Source organism: Berghia stephanieae, chromosome 2, assembly GCF_034508935.2.
Source record: "Berghia stephanieae isolate SIO BIC M18660-M18661 chromosome 2, UCSD_Bste_1.3, whole genome shotgun sequence".
Lineage (NCBI taxonomy): Eukaryota > Metazoa > Mollusca > Gastropoda > Nudibranchia > Aeolidiidae > Berghia > Berghia stephanieae.
The window spans coordinates 129,852,797-129,869,998 of NC_088361.1; the positions used below are offsets into that span (position 1 = coordinate 129,852,797).

Below are 17,202 nucleotides of genomic sequence, written 5' to 3' on the forward strand. Positions count from 1 at the left end.
TCAAGAGTTTAAAACACATATTTCGTGTTTTGATTGTGAGTCCAGCCGTACTAAGAATTCACGAGCGTTGAGATATGACGTAACTATACATACAAGACCTCGTTCTCCACGCCACAGTAGGGCTTCCATTCATTGCTTTCGGTCAAACGTGGTCTTTGAAGTTACACAACATATACCGCCTGTGATGCCTGTACATAAATCAAGGGTTGAGCTGACTCATTTTGACAAGCGAGCTATCAAAAGAGCAATCGTTGATTGGTCAAAAACTCAGAATTTCATATAAGGACACAAGTTCTGGAAAGCGATACCCACCCACCTGTCAGTGGACAGAACTGATATGACGAAATTAGGGATCCATAAAATGTTATATCATGGTAGGCTCCACCCTCTATTTCTATTCTGGCGTAGATGTAGAAGGCGATAGCATTTCGGATGTCATAATGACTAGTGGGCAAAGGGTTAAAGCTTCCAAACAATCCCAATCGTCGTCTATCTCTAATCGGCCCCGTTAGAGCCCCGATGCGCAATCTGTCTAAATATATTATTTGCGCCGTTCATCGTTATATATGTTCAGTAGTGCTGTCGGCTTGGGACCCCTTGTAAAACGCTTTGAGCATACTTAGTGCATATTGTGCGGCTATGTGGTCTTGTGGGATGCACTCGCTTACGGATCAGAAGGTCCTGGGTTCGAGCCTCGCTCGGCGCATAGTTGAGTCCTTGGAAAAGGCTCTTTACTCGCATTATCTCACCATACCCAGGTGTAAAATGAGTACCTTGCGTCAACAACGTTGTCTCTGTCAAACAAAATTGTAATATTATTTAACAGGTAACAGGTCTCGTTCTACATATTACGTGTTGCTGTTGGTCAGGGACCCTTTGTAAAGTTCTTTGAGCACGTTTAGTGGATATTGCGCTATATAAAAGCGCTTTGAGATGCAATTGCATAGAAAGTGCTAAACTAAATGTGCATCATCATCATCATCATCATCATCATCATCATCATCATCATCATCATCATCATCATCATCACCATCATCATCATCATCATCATCATCATCATCATCATCATCATCATCATCATCATCATCATTGTGGCCTGATTAACCTCAAGCTAAAGCCATCCTACTTGAGGACAAACCCCGTTATTTTTCTTATTTCGCTGCCCAACGTAGCATCTCTTTTGTTTAAACGTACAGGTTATATAGTTTAACAAACCATCAAATGATAGAAACAAAATTAATCACCCCAAAAACTCTGTGTTAGTTCGTTTGCTGGGGATTAAACTTGTATGTAAAGTGCCTCAGTTATGGGCACAACGTTAAAGTTTGTCATTAGTGTCACTCGTTCTGTCATTGACTAGTATTACTATTGCTTGGCATTTTTATGAAGAACGCAGTTACAGTTGTGAATTGTTATTCGTATTTCGTATGACGTATTTGTATGTTCAGGTATGAGATCAAAACACGTTTAATTCATTATCTAGAGGTTCTGATAACGTGCAAACAGCATCCTTCGAACTTTGAAATTATAGTTTTGTCAAGATAAGAACATTAAAGTCAAGGTTTACGTGCTCAAAAGTCAAATAAATAGTAATATTCTGAGGTTGTCTGAAGTGGTATGGAATCTATGGGTCAATTCTACCATAATCTCCATGAACTGAATTCAATTAATGTCAGGTTCATGGTGCTCACCTCTAGATTTATTGAAAGTTTAACAATTGATGTAATTTGTTGTATGATCTCTAAAACTATACAATTTTGCAAAATTCTTTTAACATAGTTGTAAATTGCCGAAGAAAAAAAAAAAGAAACTCAATTAAAAAGAAAAATGTTAAGATAAAATATATACAAACAATTAGCTCTAGCTAAAGATATTAACGTCACATGGTAAAGTTCCCAGCTCCCATTATTACAGAGTCCTAAAGTTTGATTTATTCAATGATAAAGGTCTCTATTTTTAGATTAGAGTAATAATTGCTTGATGTCAAATATACATACAGTTTGCGACAAACAAATTAATGAGAGTCATTAATGTCAATTTTATCAAAATTTATTGCTATTTTTTATTTTGGAAGTCGCAATATGTCGCCATTTCCACGAAATAGCTAACAAATAAAAATTGTCTTGAATGTATGACTTGAGTCCTCGATAATCGAAGTTATTGCCTTCGTTTCATTGCTTGCATTAAACCTCTTTGTTTTATTACACGGTCGTCGAGGTTGTTTAAAATTGTTATTTAGATGACTTTTCGTCCGGTATTTAGCGCAATTTTTACAGAGCTGACACGTTTTTATAAAATTTTGCTCATTTTACGCTTTGAGATTTATTTACTATAATAACTGCACTGTTCCTTGGTCATTGACATAATATTATAGGTAGAAAAAAAACTATATTATGATGTGTACAGATCCTTATTTTAGCATGCTGTTACAAAACTTGCAAATTTACATGGAGGTTAAGGATTAAACCCTACTCACAAATTTGACTTGGAACTATGTTTGAGATGCTCGAAACGCGAATGAGGTCCCAGGTTTGAGCATTATTTTTATTTAATTCTTTTTTTTTTGCCAAGATGACGGTCGTATAAGTAGATTGCTATTTGAAGGACGAGTTTTCTGGCCAATTTATAAAATTCATGTCTTTCCAAAGTACAATAGTCAACTGGTTAAAATGGTCCATACATTTTCAAGATTCTAGTGCAAATACGAACCAGCTAATTGTACTAATATGATGACTAGGTGCTTTAACAACTGTGATCTATACTATGAAAGCTTGGTTTTGGAACGTTCATGTTGTGTGTTACTATGTTCATAGGCAGTATGTTTCAGTCGTGTAGTGTGTGGTTTATAAGAATGCTTATAGTTGTCTATATATTTTTGTTTCTTGTCGAATGGTCTGTGTATAAAAGTAAATTAAATAAAATTCCCTATTCGTACCAAAAGGTAAATAAAATGTCTTTAAGGCTTTTTCCAAAGGAAGACTGGCATAACTCAGGCGTCACCTGCAGTGCAGCGCCGCAAAGCAAGCTAGAGTGAGTTCGTCGAATAGAGCTCCTTTCGAAGCAAAGGTCTTTCAGTCAGCACATCAAGTTGTAGATAATAATTATGTGAAGAATATCAGCCGTTCTATCGTGGATGACCTTGCAGTGGCGACTATTAGAGCTTTTTTCATCACATTAGTCAATGTGAGCTACCGTTCCACAACGGTATTATGTCGGGATATTTTAGGAACTAAAATTGAATTTATTTTTTATTCTAAGAAAAAAATAATAGAATATTTGGGTTACATTTATACGCTTTATTCAGGAGAATAAATACACCTTATTACAGTGACAAAAACGAAAATTCATATCGTCGAACATCTTATCTTAAAAATCCCTTCTTGGCATATGGGTCAACAGGACATAATACCGCTTTGAATCGATGAGTCACAAATGTGTTGAACAAACTGTGACAAGGCATTTTATCAATGTGGGGCTGTATTGCTATCGATAGGAAAGTCACATGACCGGCTTGAAAGAATATTACGTGTTAAATTCATTCTAACAATCACCATTGATGCTGAAGGTAAGAAAAGGCATTTCATTTACGTTATCTTATTGACGTTTGTTAGGAATTTAAAAAGATTAGTCACGTCTGCCTATATCCGTGTGTGCTTGGGGGGGGGGGGGGGGGGGGGGATTAGACTTGACTTGGTTAGGGTTAGCACCTCACGGTGAGAGGCAGCCACGTTTTCGGGGTTGCCAGGATCCTATTTGGTACCCCCGCTCATGTCTAGTTCACATATTATGGCTCCACGTATGTGCTGGTATACGGCCATCCCCCGGGCAACGACTTGGGCTGGTCGGCGAAACTATGTGGACGAAATTAAAACTTCCTGATGAGAGCGAATGCTCGAAACAATATTTAGAAGTTATATAATTATACTTGAACTACTTTATAAATTGCTCCTTTTATCAAAAAGTTGAGCATTATTATTTCATGGTTTTCGTTTTTATAATTTATATATATAGCCATAAATTATCTATCTAAAACTTATTTTAATTGAAACTGACCTTTAGTGACAAATTAGACTAAAGTATGTAATATTATCATCATTTAATTAAACTTTGAAATATCTTTATTGGCTACCAGACTGACCAATCATGAAAGTGATCGTAATACTATCAACCCTTGTGGTTGCCTCTCTTGCCTTTGTGTGTCCTAACGCTTGTGACAATGTAAAGCAGCCGGTTTTGAACTGTCTTGGGTCCACGATCAAAAACACAGGTTGGTGTGGCTGTACTGACTCCTGTGCCAAAGTAAGTATTTGTTTCTTTTTCAGATAATTTTGATACAATCATGAGTTAAATTGTTCCAAATATCTGTCCACATTATTGTTGTATCACAAATTAGACTATTGGATTCAAAAACATAAATTGCTCCTAAGCACCTTTATATATAATACAAATACTTTCTCCTATCTTTTTATTGTGTTCGAAGTGTGTATGTGTGTGTTTTTTTCAATTTATAACGACTCCTCAAAATAATCAGAACAACTAAGTTTACTTTTCTTTGCTGTCTAAGACACTACATGGTTTCCTTTCATTTATGAAATTATTTCAACAATGGTCAAATCTTACAATGACGGACGAGGGAGCAGATACTGGTGGAGTGTAAGATAAATATCTGAAACAGTGCGTATGAATCAATCCCAGACAAAGCAGAGAGAAAATACAAGAAGAAAAGACATTCCTAAAAAATCAGTCTGCCACGTCTTGGGATCGAACCGTAGACCTTCCGATTACAGGTCACACGTGCTAACACCATTCAGAGGTTACCCGATAGTTGGAACAATTTAATGTCTATTCTCTTCACAAACGAGTAATCAGCAGGTCTTAGGTTCGATCCCGAGTTGAGGCAGACTGATATTTTGGGAAGAATTATTTTCTTGTATTTTTCGCTCTGCTATGTCTGTCACTGTTTCAGACACACTTTTCAGATCTTTACAAAATTTCACAATTCAGACTTGACCTCCATTCTCCGACATGATACAGGAACGATGCGATATTCAACAAATAGAGCTAGGCAAAGTAGTTGGGACAAGATGAAGTCTTTAAAGCGTACCATCAAAACATGCAATTTGGTTTCCTTATTCTTATGCTCTAAATGAGATTAGTATTATAAATGTTTTAACGATGTTTATTTAATATTTAAACAGCTTGAAGGAGAAGAATGTCAAATACCTTCATTGTTAATGCCCAACAAATACCAGTGTGATGAAGGCCTTGAATGCAGCCCAGTCAACGGAGTATATATTTGTGTCAAAACCACTGCCAATGCTGAAGCTTCTATCGTTAAGAGGTTTATTGGTGAGTTATTGTGTAATTAAAGGAAGTTTACGTGTTGGTCCCACACGCCTATATTAATGCTAATACATTTTGTTTTTAAGAGATATTAATACTTTTTCTTGCAAGCTATTGTGTTGGTAAACAAACCTTATTTTTAATGTAAACGATGATAACGCTATCTTTAAAATATTTATTGCTATTATTGTGTAAGTTAACGGCGTTATTGTTTGTGCAATGCGTGTCCTACTATCTTTAAGAGATAAGATTTTATTTTAATTCTCAGAGTTTATGTTTTTGTTAATGCTTCTGCCTTCTATGATACATTCATCTTAAAGTGGTTCTGTGAAGAAATTATGGTGGTTAAACAAGAGTGACGTCGGGTCACTTCAGGAAAAAATATGAATTATCTCAAACTTGTCTTCGACAGTCGAACATGACTGACAAAGTTGAATCATCCAAATCTGTGACTGAGAAGCGGGACATTTTCAACAACACCTTCAGTGTGATCTTGGGCAAGTTTACTCCAGTCAGAAATAAAACTCAACAATCCGGCCCAATACAAAATAATAACATTTTCGTGGTGCTTTTGGAACTGCTTTTATTGGAGTCGGAGGTGCCGTGACAGTGGGGTTATGGGTTCGACTCCCCATTCATTTCTTTTTATTATCAACATAGGTGCCCGATACACTCATTTTTCTGAATAAATATTCATACATTAAAAGAAGCACCCAATCAGTGCAACTCGAACCAAGTCTTCAGTAAATGCCTAAAAAAATATAAAAAGGCTCAGCTTCTATTTTTATGCTAAATAGATTCACATTGAAAACAACAAACTGGCAAGCAATGTACAAAATACGACTCTAAATTAGGGTATGATGTCAGGAAACAAGGTTTGCTTTCTTTTAACGAGTCTAATATTTGTTTTCAGAGGGAATGCATTGCCCGGATAATCCTTGTAAAGGCATCGATAGGAGTGCCCTTGAGTGTAAGGGAGGCCGGATCAAAGATGCGGGATGGTGCGGCTGCTCAGATGTCTGTAAGAAAGTAGGTCAATCGCATAGATATATATTGTTTAAGTTTAATACAATGATTAATATAGGTATTTCTCTTATCCTTGGAAAATCCTATTCTTTCTTAAAACCCGCAAGCATTGAATAAGGCCATGAACCCGTTGAATATAAAAAAATAATTCAACAATTAGAGAATATTTTTGCTTAATTAATTGGCTAAAATAAAGTTTAATATGACAGTTTATTGATCATCTCAAATAATCGTAGTAATAATTTAGTTCGTGTGAATACAATTCCAGCTTTTAAAAATTTTTGGGTCAAATTGTCATTCAAGCAGACGGGAAAAACAGAAATGGCGAATCAATGACCCGCCTACCACTTCAAAGATTAGTACAGATGAATTATATACTGCTGAAGTCCCCCTGCCAACAAAATAATAATAATCGGCCATAGGGACAAATCATACCTTCAACATTACGATGATCAAATTGAATTGAAAATGAAAATTGAAAACAAAAATAACAAATTCCCTATAGTCTTTAAAAAAAAAAAAAAAAGAAAGTAAATTAAAAAGTCAACAATATCACTCTCATACAACTTCAACACATTTACGACTGTACCTTCACTTATCATCGGTAATCAACTATTCCGAAATCAATATCACAATCAAAAAAAAGAAAGAAATACAACAACAACAACAACAACAACAACAACAACAACAACAACAACAACAACAACAACACTAAAAACCGGCTCTCAACATATATATTCACCAAAGAGCAACAACCCAAATACCGTTCTTAAGTAATATTGGAACATACAAAGGAGATAGTCGCAGTCAGGTTTTGTTCGTTTTAGACCTGGAGCATGCTCTAAAGGAAGTAAGCACATTTTTGGCTGCCCCTCAAACGGTAGTTGAATCCCACCTTCTATCAGAAATAGCATACGCAGACGATATTGATTTCGTCACTAGAAAAGATCCCAACGTAAAAGTCGTACAAGAAGCATTAGAGATAAAAACCGACATTACGAAAATTGACAAAGACGAACAAGATTGGAAAGGGGAAAAAAAGGTGGGATCGTTAACAGGAGACAAAGAAGACGGAGAAAGGCCAAAGCATCTGCCGGCAGTCGCCTAAATAAGTTGATACACGTATGGCTGATAAACAACAACAACAAACTAAAAAGGAAAACGAAATAGTGCTATACAAGAGCCTTGTTAAATCAGTACTTATTTACAATTGTGGAACATTAGCACTAACAAAAAAAAAACAAGAAGATGAACTAGATGCAGTCCAGCGGAAACAGCTCAGGAGAATTCTAAATATCCACTACCCAACGAAAATAAGTAACAAATCGCTGTACATAAAATGCGAACAAACACCGCTATCGATTCAAATTTTGGAAACAAGATGGAGGCTTTTTGGACAAATTTTAGAGGGCCCATACACGCATAGATCTCATCGCGGTACGATCGCCGAACAGGCACTGCTGGGTCGCTGTGACCCGATCCCTGCATTAATCGCAGATGATTTTTGCCCACGCACGGTGAGATATTTTTTGAGGCGATCGGCGATGGGGGGCGTGGCAGTTAAAAAAAGTGGACAATTTTTCTCTCTCTGATTTTTGCTGTTTTCACATCGGATTCGTGATCAGCGTCAAATTTACAATAGGTTTGATACTAAGAACTGTGTGTTTACTCCAAAAATTGGTGAAATTAGAAATAAATTTTAATCAATAGTGAGGATATGTGGCCGACAGAACCGATCCCAGTTACTGTCTGTTATTCTATCTTTCGTCTTGCGCACAATAGTGATTACTTCTCACTAAATTATATCAATTAAACTGTTGAAGGAACAAAATTGATATCATTTCACTCTTTGTTATTGTATTGAGGCAGCCATTTTGGTAATTAGTTCTCACTAAATTATATCAATCAGACTTTTAACGTTCAAGGTTACTCATAGTTTTGTGTGACGGTACGTTATTTCCGACTAGTGGATGTTGTGAGCATTTTACCTAAACTCATAGCATCAATAACCGTCCAAGATATTCGCATAATATGTAGCAATAGCTATAATAATCTAACATGTCGAGAGAGAGGGAGAGAGAGGGAGGGAGAGAGAGAGAGAGAGAGAGAGAGAGAGAGAGAGAGAGAGAGAGAGAGAGAGAGAGATTTACTTGCGCTATATATACCGCTATATTCAATAAAGGTGCTCAAATCACTTTATAAGGGTCCTTGGCCAACAGCAGAACATGTTAGACGATACATAACTGTTAAGAGATATTACAATTGTTTCCCGACAGAGACAGCGCTGTAAACAGCGAGGTACTCATTTTAACAGTGATTAAGGTGAGAGAATGCGAGTAAAGAGCCTTTTCCAAGGACTCAATTATGCGCCATTCAGAGCGGGACTCGAACCCAGTACTGTCCGATCCAAAGGCGAGTGTCATATCATAAGACCACATGCATAGCCGCACAAAAAAGTGATGAGAGAATAGATACATAAGTATTGAAGGAGGAGAGAGCGGATGGAGTGAGTAAAGTTCTTGGATATTTATAGAAGGAACCAAATTGACGTCACTCATCTCATTGTTATTGTTTTTAGACACCCATTTTAATGATTAGTTCTTATTAAAATATATTAGACCATAACGTTCCAGGTTCCATAGAGATTTTTGGGCTGGAGTGATATTTCTTGCTGTCGGACTTTGTGAGTATTTTAATTTAACACAGAGCATCAATAGAAGGAATGAATTTGACGTTAGTCAACCCGTTGTTATTGCTTTTACACAGCTATTTTTATAATTAACATCACTAAGTTATATCAATCAGACTATGAACGTTCGAGTTTGCAGTTTTGTGTGTTAATATGTTATACCCCGATGGAGATGTCGTGAGTATTTTCCCAATACGCACAACGTCAATACATTTGCAATCCGATTTAAGTTTAAAAGCAATGTAGACCACGGAAATTTTTCCATTTTGTGGACAAAAAAGATTTGTCATTTATCGTCATTATTATTATTATTATTATTATTTATTATTATTATTATTATTATTATTATTATTATTATTATTATTATTATTATTATTATTATTATTATTATATTATTATTATTATTATTATTATTATTATTATTATTATTATTATTATTATTATTATTATTATTATTATTATTATTATTATTATTATTATTATTATTAGTTATAAAACAAATCGACAGTGCTCCCGTGGCAGGTTAAACGGGTACTCCTCGGTGCATTCGCACCCCCCCCCCCACCCACCACACACGCACACAGCTCTTTTTTTATATAATTGGGGGGGGGGGGGCGTTGTTTGTAGATTATAATTCAAGGTTACAATGCCTACCCCTGTTTTCCCGTAGTCGAGGCTTTTTGGCATCTGCCAATCCCAAATTATGTCTGTGTCAAGGTCGACCGTGATGTCGCGTCAACGAGGAGAAAAGAATAAGTACAACCAAAAAAAAAATTAATTAAAAAGGTTAATAATGATAATAACTGTCATAATATGTATTTTCAATGGAAATTACGAAAGTCGGAAAACTGTTTTATTTTGTATGGAATCCATTATAAATATTACGGTGATCAAGAACGAAACATTTTGTTCGTCTACCTCTTCCTGAAAATTTATAAAAGTATTATTTTTAAAAAAATACAGCATTTATTTGGCGGAATATCCACTAGACGTGCTCAAAGCGCTTTACAAGGGGTCCCAAGCAAACAGCAATACTAAACATGAAGGACGAGACATGACGCCTGTCAGGCGATATTACAATTTTTTTTCCGACAAGGACAACGAACGGCCATGTACTCATTTTACACCTGAGTACGGTTAGAGAATGTAAGTAAAGAGCCTTTTTTCAAGGACTCAACCCTGCGCCACTCAGAGCGGGTCTCGAAACCTGGACCTTCCGATCCGAACGCGAGAGTCATAACACTAGACCCCATCACAGAACAGGGAGGGGCACTGTTCTGTCGGTCACATAGCCTCAAGATTAATCAAAATTTATTTCTAATTTCATCAATTTTTGAATTAAAAACAAAGTTCTTGGTATCAAACCTATTGTAAATTTGATCATGAATCCGACGTCAAAACAGCGAAAATCCGAAAAAAATTGTCCAATTTTTTATACTGCCACGCCCCCGATCGCCGATCGCCTCGAAAAATATTAAGCAAGGAGGGCTTTGCGAGCGACCGACCGTCCCTCTGCTCATCGGCCAGGTATTTGGCCACACACATTGCGTTTTCACTCCGGTTTGCCTGATCGGCGATCGACCCACGATCAAAACCTTGCGTGTATGGAGCCTTTTACGGGCAGACATGAATATTCCAGCAAGAGGGCATAAGAAACACAAAGGCAGACCCACAACAAGCGTATTCACTACGATAAATAAATACCTCAAGCGCCTCGATGACACACAAGAACTGAGATGCGACAAGGATTTAGAATAACTGAGATCCATCTCAGCAGACCGTCATCAGTGGAAAGAACTCACCCAAGAAACCAGAGAAGCTGCCAAAGCGTCCCAGTTCGAAGATTAGGAGGCGATCGACAATAAGTCTTCAAGTCACATATATATTATATATATATATGTATATATATATATATATATATATATATATATATATATATATATATATATATGTATATATAATGATGTGTGTGTGTTATTGTATGAAGGTCGCTTTCGTAACAATCACCATAAACACTACCGCAATACAAAGTCAATTCAAAAAATTGAGGCCAACGATTGTTTTCATCGGTTCTAAGGGTTAAATAATGAAACATAAAGCAGAAACCAACTATCTAGCACTAGGATTATAATTTTAGTAGTTATGGCTGTTAAAAGTGTCGAAAAAAAAATGTGGACAAAGTCAATAGTTTGCCATCACTTTTTTGAACCGTTTATAGTCCATTTCTAATATTGTATTGATGCGAAACGTCAGTAGTTTGTTTAGTTTTCATGATTCAACCTAGATTACTAACTTATTGATGAAATTGTTCAGGTCCGTGGTGAAACCCACTGCATTCCACGTGATGCCTTGATTATGGACGGGATCAACACCGAAATATGTGACGATGGACTGGTATGTCACCAAACATTGGAGTCTGGATCTATTTGCCTCATGCCCAATGAAACATCCACCTTTGTTTCTAAGAGATCCGGTAAGTTTAATCTGTTATTTTATCATTATATATAGAGGTAAGTCACGGTGACATAAAATAGTCGTTTTTAAGGACAGGTGAACATTCTTGCATTATAAATACTGTAATTTGACAAAGCCAATAATATATTTGACATTTTATTTTGTCAAAAGAGTATTACTTTTTAAAGATTAAAATGAAATGTTGACGTGTGCAGAATGAAACTTGGCTTAGATTTTTCGTGAACACCTTAAGTTTTAAAAATCACATCGGACAGCGCACTTGTCTTTAAGACAGTCCATGTATTAACTAGTTTACTGCCGCACTCTGGAAAACCTCGTATTTTAACAAATATTTATTTAAATTAGCCTCATCCTGGCAAACACATTCAAACCTGGGACGTAGCAAAATCTTAGAGAACGAATAAAATTTATTAATTTTATATAGACATTGTAAAATGGATCTAGATCGCAGAAATCTTGACGTTTTGCATCAGAAGGATACAAATGCTAACGAACAGGCTAATTGTATAGCAGATAGTAGTCTGCTTTTCCTTGTTGTCGACACACACACAGTCGCACACATAAACCTACTTGCTCTTTCCGTTATTAACACAGATGATGAATATTAGGGAGCGTTCACATATTCGTCTATCACTAGGAGGGGGGGGGATGAGGGAGGGTTCTACAAATGTTCAGTGTATGACATGGGGGAGGGGGGGGGTCAGACCAGTGAGTCATCAAAACTTGGCAAATTAGTGCCTATTTATTAATGCAGAGCTTCAAAAATGGATTCCATAAAAATTAGCAAATAGGTAAAATTAGCCCAATGTATCGTAAAACATAAATTATCAACAGTTTCTGAAATTAATACACATGTCTGAATGTGTTATTATCAACGTTTGATAATAATAGTTTATGGTTTGAAAATGAATAATAATATTGATTGTGAAATTAAAGTTATCTTTTAGTTTTTATTAAATTAGATGACGTCATCATCTGTTGGGGGAGGGGGGGGGGTCAGGTCAATGATGACAAGTGATGACTTGGGGGAGGGGGGGGGGGGTCTAAAAAGGGCAAATTTTTGATGACGTAATATGTGAACGCTCCCTTATGATTATACTTGTGACAACTACTCCTATCAGACTTGCACTGTATGAAATGGAAATGTGAAGCGCATTGGTCATGACGATCCGTGGCTATGCTCTGCATAAATGTGAATTTATATTTGTATTTATTTTACGTCCACAGCAACTGGTTGTGTTGTGGATGGGCAACAGTTTCAGGTGACCCTTTTTCTCTATATATAAATCCATGTTTTTTAAATAGATATAAACCTAGCCACGAATGCACATCATGGCGGATTTTATTCCGGTTTCGGTATCTGTACAGGATTGCAATATTATATCTTCGCTCCTTGCCTGTGATGAGACTCGAATCCATCGCATTGCACTTTCCGCCAAACCTAAACACCCATCTATCCTTTCACTGCTGGGTAGACATGGGTCAGGGGGGGGGGAGCCCTCTAAAAAGTTTTAAACCAATGTCTGTCCTTTTGCTTGTGAGTCGAAAGCTCCACCAGAAAGCCATCGGATTACCCAGTTGTTTACACAAGGCCATTTATGGAGAGTCACACAAACACACATTTATATTTAATATTGGGTCTGCAGGATATAGCTGGATATGAAAGTATTTACCATTTTTAAGTTACGGAAAGAACGTTATAAAATCAAGTTTATAATTTCAATAAGTTAAAGTTTCATGCTTCGTAATAAAATATATTTTATTCTAAGGGATTTCAATTAAATCAAACTTAAGTTAGAAAAAAATAGCACATGATTTATTTTATTATTCTGAGACAAATCATTTTGAAATAACATTTCAATAAAATATAACTTTTATATGGTGTATATTAGCTTACTTAGATACTTTTTTTTAACTCACACGATTAACATGAGATAATTGAATTAATTTCTTTTTAAATTGTCATATTATATCGGAATGTCTGAAGTATGATTTCACAATAATATGCCAGCTGTTTTTCATCTGTTAATAAATGATTCTTTGTAAACTTGTTGATTATTTATTGGTAGTATTCAAGTAGCAGGAAGTAGTTTATCGAATGAAACGATCCTTTTAATATAAGCGTGAATGATTTTGTCGGAAGTTTAAGTGCATGCTAAGATTTAGGTCATTAGTAGTTTCTATGTCATTCAGTAATCACGTTTCCCCTGACTCGCTTTTTAAAAAATAGGGGCAAAGAGCAAAGGATGCGTCATATTACAATTGTTTGCATAGGTTTGGACCGAAGTGTATTTATTTGAAGGTCTGATAGCCCAAACCGTTATGTCCTCATTGCTGTAATGGAATAACTCTCCAAACAACGCAGCATATTTTTCCATTACAATAATGTTAATACGAGCCCATACTTGCTTTCAAATATCAGGCCTGCTAGTATGTCCACCTTGATTTGATTTGGACGATGTATTACGAATAGATTTATATCCAGAATGCCTTGCAAGCGTGGAATGATATTATAATATCATAATAGAAAATCACTATGTGGCATCCTTATCATCCTTTGTAAAAAAGCAAAAAACGTGGGAGTTGGGGGAATAATCATCACTTGCACGCATCCGGTTTTCCTTCCAAAAACAATAAATCGTCTCGTAATGATACCTTGACGACAACGATAATTTTTAAGGTGAAATTGTTAAATTCGAGAACAAAAATAACCTGTTAACTGCCGTAAATTTGTTATGAGATCATAATATTATTATAAGATCCACACATTTCTATTAATGTTTATCACATTTGTTCGAGCAATGCAAACCACTAAGGAATTTCCATTTTATGGACAATAACGATTTATTACTAGACAGTACTACATAAAATTTCTAAATACTCTACAGTTTTCCAGTCGTGTGACTTCCAACATGTAGACGTCTATGCTTTTAAGTTTGGATTGGTTTTCTTTAATGCCGTACTCTAGTAAAACAAGAATTCAAAACCTTGGTCAGAAAACTCGTCTTAAAATCAATCGATATTCATAGGACGACTTTTCTGGCCAAATGTTTTAATGCGTGTCATCCAGAGTACGACAGCTAACTGGTAAAGAAAAAATTAGAAAAAAATTCAGAAAAACACAAAATCGATTGGGGCATTGGAAAGTTGTTCGACATTCCAAACGTAAGAGTTCAAGAATACTATCTATACCGACGAATGTGGAATTTCGTATAAAGCTTTCTCGTCCAACATGTTAAATGTTGCTGTTGGAAAGGGATTCACTGCAAAGCGCGTTGAGGACGTTTAGTGGATATTGCGCTATATAACGCTATAGTTTTTTAAAAAGTTTTTAAAAAATATAAAAATGACTCGAATGCACGCAGACTCGATACCGGTCCCTTTGCTTATGAGGCAAGTACTCAACCACAGATCACTCTATCGGGATTCCTAACCCCAGAATAAATGTTAACCTGTCATTCTTTATCCTTCTGTTGATATTTTTTAGGAAGGTGAAACATACATGCCAGTTGGATGTTTGGAGGAGTACACCTGCCGGAACGGAGAGATGACAGACAGAAGAATGTATGGATGTACTGATGGGCTTTTGTGTCTCAATGTTGGTGGTGTGAAATACGCATGTACTACCATCTGGTGAAACGTATTTTTGGTAGGATATCCACCCTTTTCTGTCGTATGAATGTGCATAATTTATATTGAATAGTCATACGATTTCATCAAGCTGAATAGGCCCAACATACTTTCGATGTTTCCATAAATGTCCCATACTAATTTTCTTTTTTTTTGTTCAAAATTTAAGTAACCTGCCAAGCGCTAAATCTGTAGCAGCAGCACCCTTACATAATCTTTTGGTGCTCAAAATCAGTTATATATTCACATCAGACAGGACTGTGCCTTATTCGAACTACACAAAGTTGGCGTCGGAAACGGAACTCGAGATTTTATGTCCAATACTTGTACTCAACGCACTGTATAGAGGGTTTCCTGCCAACTTCAACACTTACTCTACTGTATGAAATACACCCTCTCCCTCGTCTATTTTTTATTTCTGAATTGTTACGCACCCCCCCCCCACACACACACATACACATCCCGAGAGGTTTATTTGGCCAACGTGCACCCCGCCCCTTACTATTTGATACAATAGAGTAACATATAGGATATAACCCCTGTGAGCAAACTTTGCAAGCCTTGTCGACCGAGACATCGGTGTTATCGGTCAGGTACTCATTTTATACATGAATGTCCTGGGGGAAAAATGTGATTAAGGGGCCTTATTCCAAGACTCACATTTGCGCCGCACCAGAGGGGGCTTGCACAATAGACATTTAGGTTCGAAGGCAAACCTCATAGCACAAGACACAAAGCCGCACTTTAATAGCAGTCTGACCACAATCAGCATCATTTGACATGAGTACGAGAATATCTCCGATTGGATCATTGAAGTGGCATATTAATGTGATTACAATAGTCAAGCATTTCAAGTTATCACTTTTCTGTCATTGTTTCACTTGTAAATTTGTAACCTTTCCTCTCAATCTAGTCGAGAAAAAAAAGATCGAAAAGTAGACTTTGGAGCCATAAGGCCCATGGAGCCGGAGTTTATCCTGATGTCTTTAGCATGAAATGGACAATAGAAATTGCAAACTACCCTTAGGATAGAATGCTGGTCTATTGCAAAGTACTTTCCTCCAGACCTAATAGCCTCAGCTACCATTCACTGCTGGGTTGACAAGGGAGAGTTTAGAAGAAAAAAGATCTCGACTGCACCCGGGATTGATCTTGGTCCCATTGCTTGTGAAGCAAGTGCTCTAACATCTGAGCTAACTGGACCCCCGTCTTAGCCTTGTACTATGTCGGAATAACAAGGCAAAAATAATGAGTGGAGAAGGCTAATTTATAGTAAAAACTTTTTTTTTAGATTAAGAAATGGTCTCTATTCTCCCAGTACGATTCTCTCCGATTCTCATTAATAAATACACAGTACTTTTACTCAAATATCATAATTTTGAAATGAGACACAATTTAGCATTCGAACACTCGACCATATTACCAGATTGTTCATATTTATATTTCACATATCCTCTCTTATCTTTCACTCTCTATCATGATTTTCTTTTTTTTTTCAGATAGTAAATACAACAGATTGGTGAGACAATTACGGTATAGCTATTTTGGAAATAAAGACAGAAAGCAGCTAAAATATTTAATAGATTCTAAATTCTCTGGTCTATAATTGTTCAGAAGGAAAATAAAATTCAGAAATTTTACGTTGATATATGAATTTAATGCGTTAGTTGTTTTACATAATTCTTAATTTTTTCAGCTAGATCGATTCTTGTCTCTTTAGTGAAACGTGTGTAATTCACTTTGAACATTATACGAACGAATGATCGAGTTTTAACACCCCAAGTAGGTACCTTGGTTGAAATCCAATTGAAAAAAAAACCTTTCCTTTTTTATTATTGTTAACTTTTTCATTCTTGCGAGTAAAATTTTTATGCGAGTGATAAGTTTCAATCTTAGTCGACACAATAACAATGCGTTATCTGGTGTCTTGCCCAAGATCATACAGCTTGCGGAGGGGCCGCGAAATCAGCAATTTCAGGTCAAAAGGAAAGATTAAAGAAACTAGGGCTATATCGGGAATTGTTTTACAATGTTGTAAA

The 17,202-nt window shown here is 36.2% G+C and overlaps 1 protein-coding gene across 1 annotated transcript; it reads left to right on the top strand.

Annotated features, from left to right (window-relative positions):
* The first annotated feature begins 3,421 nt into the window (after nt 1–3,421).
* Nucleotides 3,422–16,809, top strand: LOC144966628 (uncharacterized). Its single transcript, XM_078903376.1, has 8 exons — nt 3,422–3,565; nt 4,133–4,299; nt 5,199–5,349; nt 6,257–6,372; nt 11,372–11,531; nt 12,761–12,795; nt 15,021–15,182; nt 16,663–16,809. Exons 2-7 carry the CDS (start codon nt 4,144–4,146, stop codon nt 15,168–15,170), a joined length of 768 nt encoding a protein of 255 aa, XP_078759502.1. The 5' UTR covers nt 3,422–3,565; nt 4,133–4,143; the 3' UTR covers nt 15,171–15,182; nt 16,663–16,809.
* Nucleotides 16,810–17,202: the final 393 nt, after the last annotated feature.

Bases quoted from the DNA above. Each gene is read 5' to 3' on its own strand.
- LOC144966628 (XM_078903376.1), top strand. From the start codon at position 4,144: ATGAAAGTGATCGTAATACTATCAACCCTTGTGGTTGCCTCTCTTGCC. The intron at 5,350-6,256 runs GTGAGTTATTGT...ATTTGTTTTCAG, and splicing joins TATCGTTAAGAGGTTTATTG to AGGGAATGCATTGCCCGGAT. The intron at 6,373-11,371 runs GTAGGTCAATCG...GAAATTGTTCAG, and splicing joins GCTCAGATGTCTGTAAGAAA to GTCCGTGGTGAAACCCACTG.